Source organism: Pygocentrus nattereri, chromosome 3 (genome assembly GCF_015220715.1).
Source record: "Pygocentrus nattereri isolate fPygNat1 chromosome 3, fPygNat1.pri, whole genome shotgun sequence".
NCBI lineage: Eukaryota > Metazoa > Chordata > Actinopteri > Characiformes > Serrasalmidae > Pygocentrus > Pygocentrus nattereri.
In genome coordinates this window covers 22,120,074-22,127,793 of record NC_051213.1, presented here as the reverse complement: position 1 = coordinate 22,127,793, position 7,720 = coordinate 22,120,074, and the positions used below count along the sequence as shown (strand labels likewise).

Here is a 7,720-nt window from a genome sequence, read left to right as displayed (position 1 = left end):
ATCACAGATCCTCCACCATGCTTTACAGTAGAGACGAGGGTCTTTTCTGTATAACCATCCTTCTTTTTACCCCTTGAGTGTTTGTTGCCAGAAGGCTCTATTTTCGTCTCTTGACCCTTATTCCAGTCAAAGACTCAGTGTCTAGTGAAACTCTAATGCGTGCATTTCTGCTTAGAACAAAAAAAGGCTTTTTTTCTGGCATGCAAATAGTTTGTTGGACATGGTAAATAATTGCAGTTTTGGGAACTTTGTGACCCCGAGATGCTTTCATCTTGAATCGTAATCCTTACACTGAGTATATTTCAATTAAAATTTAGATTTTTTTTCTCAGATTGACTGTGTATGGCTTCTAAGTGTTGGAGCAGAGAAAACACTGTGTGCAGTGAAGGGGTGTCTTGAGGACCAGGACAGGAAATTAGGGAGAGTGAAATGGCCCCATCTGCTGAGAGAACTACTGAAAGAGACAAATTAAACCAGATAGTTTGCATCTTAATACGGCACTACAAAAGTGACAAAAAGGGGTCTTTGGATTGATGTGATAGAAGAAGCATTTTAGTTTTTACAGTGGATTTTTAAATAAATATTTCAACATTTTACCTAATCCTCACCCACTATGACTGCAGTGTATGGTGTAGTAGTAATTTCAGCGCTTTTTCCTATTAAAAAAAAACCTATTATCTCTAAACAGTCTTAAAATAAAAGTGTCACTTAAAATCCTAGAAACCACTTACAAGAATGTATGATGGTGTTTGTGACTAAACAGCTGCTGGTGTGGTGAAAATCTAGGCATATAAACTAAGAGGGCACTGAAGTGGATGGTCAGAACCACTACTGATGAGACTGAGTATGAAATGACTCTAAATCATTTAGATTTTATTTAACCGCTGTGGAAAAGTAAAGTTATTTCAGTTGTTTGGCTTTTCTTCTCCTCGCATAGAAACATCTCCCTAAAACAAGTAAGAGTGCATTATTTATTATCTATTAATTATAGAGCGGCACAAAATGCTTTAAAAATGCACTCTTCTTTGGACCAATCTCATTTAAGGATGCTGTAGAAAGGATAAAGGAATTGCTCTCAGACACTGTATTACTCAGTTTAAGAAAGATTGCCAGTACACATCTGCAGGGTTTTTAAAAGGACAGTGTGCTTTAGATTCATTTATTGGATGATGAGATGAGATTTGAAGTCCTTGCATGATGATTTAGCATTGCTAATTGCATCATGTTATTTTGGGGCTTTTGACTTTCACATCCTATTAGCAATGTCAGCCTTGTGACTGTGGTGGAAAATTACAGAGACAAAGTCTCTTGTTTTAAATCCTGGCTTGATTTTCTAACCACATTCAAACTATTTCTTTATGACTGTACATGCACATGCAGTTGTAAGGAAAAAAGTTGACACAATTTAATGGCTACTGAAAGGGATTTCATGACTTATGAATGAGCACTGGCTAACATGTTTAAAAAGCAAAGAGTTATTGCCAGTATTTTCAACATGACAATGTTTTATGAAATGACATTGCATACATGTATACAAGGGCCCTCATACTAAAGTGACATTCCCAAGTAATAGGCTTACTTAAAAATGCCATACATTAATTATTTTGTTAAAACTGTATCATCTTGCCCATGTGAACCATAGGATAGCACATAGCTAAATTTTTATATATATATATATATATATATATATATATATATATAAAATGTGTATGTGTGTGTGTGTGTGTGTGTGTGTGTGTGTGTGTGTGTGTGTGTGTGTGTGTGTCTGCCCTGTTTTTCCAACTGTGTATATGAACCCTGAGGAATAACTTTAAAAACTGTAATCTGATGTTCAACTAAGTTAATTGCTAATAATAGCAATTAATAGCAAGCTAATAAAAAAGAACCACAGTCTCATTTCACTACTGTCTTTTTATGATGAGTTATTAATCTTAGCATTTATTCATCAGTAATTACTAAAATTATTCAGTAATTTATTTGAAACTAAGACAATGGTTCAGAGAGTGAATAAGTATGCTTCCATGTGCCATTAATGCATGCAACATTTTGCAGTGTCATTTTTTTATGGAATAAATGGGGCTACAGCCACAAATGTTCACTCTTTTTCACTCTCTAAACCTCACACACACACACACACACACACACACACATAAATAGACAGCTGCATTCTGGTTCTATATATAGACGTGTAGGGTGTCTGATATCCAACATAAAGATAGAGCTGGGTACAGCTTACTCTCTAATCTCATGTTTGTTTTGGTCAGTAGAGCAGAGAATTATACTGTAGGTGTGCATTATTGTACATGTATGAAATGATCTTACAAATGTGAGAATGAGATATTTTATTCTGAAGTATCTTTCAATTGAGGGATAAATCTTTCCACACAATGTAAGTTTGTGTACAGTTTAAAGGGTTTTGCTCTGGAAATGTGTGTCCAATCCAAAAACCATTCAAAAACTTTTAAGAGTATTTGTATCACTTTCTAAAACACTAGCTGCCTTTATACTGTATGAACAATTCATGTCAAATGGACCACTAGAAATTGTACAATACTTGAAATAAATCTTCCTTATATTAAGGCACAAAGTTAAGGTTAAAGTTAAGAACATTTTGTCCCTTCTCCAATAAGTCTACCATTTCTGAAATGTGGGGTTTTGTTATGACAGCAACAATACATTGCTCAAGGGTGGAAGTCTGTGTCATTTTGTAGGGTCAAACTGAAGTTTAGGGATTGTAGTAGAATTTTAAGACCAATGTAAATGAGGCATTATTCCACGGAGGATACAGACTGTGGTAGGTGAGATGCTTCTTTCTGTGAAATGTAGGTCATATTGTCACACTGCTGGGCCTGGAGCAAACGCTTGTCCTCAATCTTTCACTCAGGTGAGCTTTCCTTTCCAACCCAGAGCACCGCAAAGTCACCTTCCACTGCCAGGTAGCCCAGGAGGAACCTTAGCAGCTATTTTAGACCAGAGAAAGAACCACTATCTGTTAGAGGGCAAAGATACTGATTTATCTCTCAGAAAGGACTGAACTAGTGTCAGTGCACACACACATACACAGAGCACTTCATGCCTCATTCGACAGAGAGTTTTTCACCAGAGGAGTCCTTCTGTTCCCTCCTAATGTTAACACCTTTAGAGGAAAAAGGGCAAATTCAGGTAATGAGGTACAATTTAAGAAACTCTTGTTTATTCCAATCAACAACTATCAAATATACAGTACTGCTCAAAAGTCTTAGGCAGCCAAAAAAATGGTTTACAACAATTTATGCTGGCAGAAAGCATGTTTTTGCCAGACTATTACTAGACTTCCTAAGGAAGAGGTTTGGAAACGTTGGGCTAATACACTGACACAATACGTTGCATAGTTTACTTGTTTATTTGTATTTATTTTAATGTTAGGATGAATGAATGCTCTGTGTCCAGATAAATAGCTTTACATAACAGTTTCCCAGCTGCTTAGGTTTTTGCTCAGAACTGTGTTTTAGTGGGAATTAGTTTACTGACATTATTAGATGTCCCATATTAGCATAATCACTTTTAAAAATACACGCACACACACACACACACAGACATTTTCTAAGCCCTTCTCCCTCAGGATCGCAGGGGGGGGGCTTGCTGGAGCCTATCCCAGCAGTCATCGGGAAGACACTTTTAAAAATAGAAGCACCAAAAAGTCTTCTTTGGATGATTCCACAGAAGAACCACTTTTGGTTCCCTAAATAACGTTTCAGCTCTTTCAAACCGCTCAACTGGAAGATTCTACATGGATCCAAAGGAGCTTGTCCTATGTTATCACTCCAAAAACTTTGCTTGGTACCTTTGTTTTTAAGAGTGTGCCATATCAAGCTATTCCTGTGATATCAGGGCCAGACCAAGCGACTGTAACAGTGTATCTTTCTCTATAAAGCAGCACCTAAAGCTTCACTGCTTACTTGTCGGACAGCAGGACCTCGCAGACGACGCTGCCACCTCGCGGATCATATTTTAGGGCGCAGATCAGAATCAGACTGTGACATTTTCGGACACAGAACGAGCGGCTCCCTCCAGCACAGCCTTTGCTCTTTCTCGGGACGAAACGGACTCTACGCCTTATCTCTGAACAGAATGTGATTACTGCGCTGGTCTTCTGTATTCAGTCCGGATCGCTCGTGGAGGTTATTTTAATGACCATGGATCCTCCGTCTCTCTCGGGACGCGCTAACTACTCCGTGAGCGACCAACCTTTGTGCTCAGAGTGGCAGAAAGCCCCTGAGGGCGCCGTGTTCCACCTGGCGCACATCCTGCTGGTGCTGGGCTTCATGGGCGGCAGTGGGTTTTACGGTCTGCTCTACATGTTCAGTTTCCTGGCGCTGGGCTTCCTGTGCTGCTGTCTGCACGGCTGGTCGGAGCCGTGCGCCCCGGACGCCTCCGCGTGGCCCTGCGCGCTCTCCGTGCTGTGCGTGGCGCAGGCGCTGCACGTGGCGCACCGCGCGCGCAGCGTGGCTTTCGGCGGAGAGCTGCAGGAGCTGTACGCGCGCATGTTCAATAAGCTGGGGGTCTCCCTCACGCACTACGGAGAGATAGTGGCGTGCTGCGAGGGTCAGATCCAAACCATGGAGAAAGACCACTTCTTCTCCATTGAAGGCAAAACTCCCATCGATAAACTGTCTGTGCTCCTGTCAGGCAGGTGAGTTTGGACCACTGCCACGCATAAAGAGCAGGGTGTGGAAGAGTCCAGCCACACAGCAAATGTCCACTTACAGAGGTCACTCGTAATTAAACTGACAGCGGTAGGTGTTGATTTAATGCTGTACGTGTTCATGTAACACTGTGGCTGTTTAGCACTAAACTCTGGGGACTTTTCTATGTCAAAAGAACTAAACTAAATGTTCTTAGTCTTGATATTTCAGTGAAATACTGATTCTGGTGGAAGCAGACACTTAAAAGCATGGTTCTTCCAGGGTTCTTTGGAATGGTTCTTTTAAGAACCCTGAGTTCTATATAGAACATTCTCTTGCTGAAATGGGTCTTTGCATGTTGCATGTGGTTCTGTATAGAACCTTTTTGAAAATGGTTGTATACAGCACCAAAGGGGCTCTGCTGTTGTTACACGCTTGGCATCATAACATCAGAAGGTTTTTGATTCTCAGAAGGACCTTCTTGGTGCTATTTAGAACCATCCAACACATTCTCTATTAGTCGCAAGAAATAGTTCACGATGCAAAGAACCATTTAAGCATGAAATGGTTCTATATAGAACTCATAGTTCTAAATAGAACAATTCTCTTTATCAAATAACCCTTGAAGAACCATATTTTGTAAGAGTGTAGTCTCCAAACTACTTAAGCAGTAGCAGAAAAGTCTCAACAAGCATTTCACACTCTTAAAGAGTAAGATTCCGCAGTGGTTCTGTGCTCATGCATAAGTTTATAGGGGAAAAGAGAAAAATGTGTATTATTGGAGGTTAATATGGATTATATGGTTCTTTAAACTTTAAAAAATAAAGTTCTTCAAACTCAGGTAGCTCCTTCACAACAACAGATTTCTGAACCATCCATTCAGTTCTGGAGAACTAAAAGTGCTATGTACATTTAAGAGTTTTAATCCATCTATTTTAAGAGTGTAGCCTGTGACTTACCCGTACAATGTAAGTGGTGTCTTGAGAACTTCTCAGAACATTGAACATGTAAAATCATAAGGGTGTATGTTTTTTAGATGCTGTTTTTTTCTCTTTTGTGACACATTTGCATCTGAAACAAAATGCTGAAGCTTGATAATGAGAACTGTGAGGAAGACTAAGTAGTAAAAAGAAATAAAACATATTAAAGTCATTTTTGTAAAGAAAAGTGAAGTGCAGCTTCATCGGAATGTTACTTAAGCCCTCTGTGATGTTCACTTCGTGAGTCTGGTGGACCCGCTGCATTATTTTATTTATCAAATCAATACAGCCATATCAAGTAGTGTTAAAACACAGACTGTTTAAAATATCACAAGTGGTCAGTGTAGGGTTTTCCTTTAGCCCAGTCAGCTGCATGTCCATGTTGTCCACCCTCACACACACCCACACATATACAAACACATACACAAACAGCTACATGCACACTAACAGCAGGCTGTGTAGGAGAAGAACAGAGTGAAGGGACACAGCAACTCCACACTTCTATTCCCCACGGGTTCACCACATGTGTGATATAAATGTGTGGGGGGTTTAATGCGTGTTATGCATTCTTCACAGAAAATGAGCAAAGACCAAGGAATCTGGGGTTGAAATAATAAAAAAATCACATCATTATTTTACTCTTTAGTAAACACTGAAAATGGGTCCCACAGACCTGAACAACACACAAGGGTTAAGTGCATGGAGCCAAGTAAAATGGTGATAGTAATCAAAGCTGTCCAGTTTAAAATGAGTCTGTAAGTAGTTCTAACCCCCCCTGGTGTCTCCTTCCCAGAGTGCGGGTGTCAGTGAATGGGGAGTTTCTACACTACATCCACCCCTTCCAGTTCCTGGATTCTCCAGAGTGGGATTCCCTCAGACCCTCAGAGGACGGAGTGTTTCAGGTCTGCTGTCACCAGCGTTTTCACTCTTACATACTTTGTGACCTCTCGTGCTGGATGCCAAAGATCAGCTTTCTCTTCTTTTCTCTTTTGCAGGTGACGCTTCGAGCGGACAGTCGGTGTAGGTATGTGACGTGGAGACGTAAGAAGTTGTATCTACTTTTTGCTCAGCATCGCTACATCGCGCGGATCTTTGCACTACTGGTGCGCAACGACATCGCAGACAAGCTTTTCTCTCTGAACACAGCGGCACTGGACGGGCGAGGCTTCAGATATGACCTCCGCTTACCCAGCTTCTGCCACGGGCCACATTTAGAAAGGACAGGTGCTATTCCCCCTCTGCGCCCGAGCAGGAACAGGAACAAGCGTGTCATTACCAAACCAGTGGACAGCAAGTCTTAAAAGCATGGTACTTTAGTACTTAATGGTCCTTATTTATCTAAATTGAGTTTTCATATTGTTATTTCACAGTGTTGAATGTTCTATTCGTTTATTCTATTCTGACAACATGAACAGTTTTTTGGACTCATTTACAGGGTGAAAGAAATTTGTCTAAAGTTGTCATTATGCACATTGTCTTAGTATCTGTTAAAGATAAATGTCTATATTTGTGTAGCTCCTGCACTTACAGATCTGTTACATCCCAAATAAATGTGCTTTTGTAGTCTTTTATGCTGCTCTGTCTTCATTACCTGATCGTGATTGTTCTAAGAGATTTCAGAAATTGCTGACTGTGGTGCTGATTCTCAATTGTAACACTTCCAACCCAAATTAAGCGAAACCCAGCAGCACCAACACATTCCTAAAGATCAACACCTAGTAGCCTTTAAATCATTTGGTACACTGCCCTGTAACAATGTCTCAAATTGACCCTTTATTCAATTTGAGACATAGTATTATTTGCCCCATATATTACATTTGGCTTGTCTGCTCATAACATTTGTGTGGATTATGTGCCAAAAATAATAACAGTTCATTTTTACATGACCATTCTCCAACCCCTGTTTATTCTGTAGAGTTAAACAGGCTTTTGTTGTTATTAATGTTGCTTTAAGACTGACAATAAGATTAATGAGCTATGTTCTTGTTTCTTCTGACATCACAGCAACAATAAATTTAAAACAGGTTGATTCTGCAACATAGTTTCTATATATGGGCTGTTTGGATTGGGGAGTGA

General features: G+C 40.0%; 1 protein-coding gene across 1 annotated transcript; it reads left to right on the top strand.

Moving 5' to 3' along the window:
* Positions 1-3,736: 3,736 nt before the first annotated feature.
* On the top strand, positions 3,737-7,215 carry popdc3 (popeye domain containing 3). The gene is made up of 3 exons (XM_017708212.2): positions 3,737-4,672; positions 6,438-6,546; positions 6,640-7,215. Exons 1-3 carry the CDS (start codon positions 4,170-4,172, stop codon positions 6,943-6,945), a joined length of 918 nt encoding a protein of 305 aa, XP_017563701.2. The 5' UTR covers positions 3,737-4,169; the 3' UTR covers positions 6,946-7,215.
* The last annotated feature ends 505 nt before the right edge of the window (positions 7,216-7,720 follow it).

Excerpts from the sequence above, each read along its gene's own strand:
- popdc3 (XM_017708212.2), top strand. The coding sequence starts at position 4,170 with ATGACCATGGATCCTCCGTCTCTCTCGGGACGCGCTAACTACTCCGTG. Across the intron at positions 4,673-6,437 it reads TCTGTGCTCCTGTCAGGCAG|AGTGCGGGTGTCAGTGAATG; the intron begins GTGAGTTTGGAC and ends TCTCCTTCCCAG. Across the intron at positions 6,547-6,639 it reads CAGAGGACGGAGTGTTTCAG|GTGACGCTTCGAGCGGACAG; the intron begins GTCTGCTGTCAC and ends TCTCTTTTGCAG.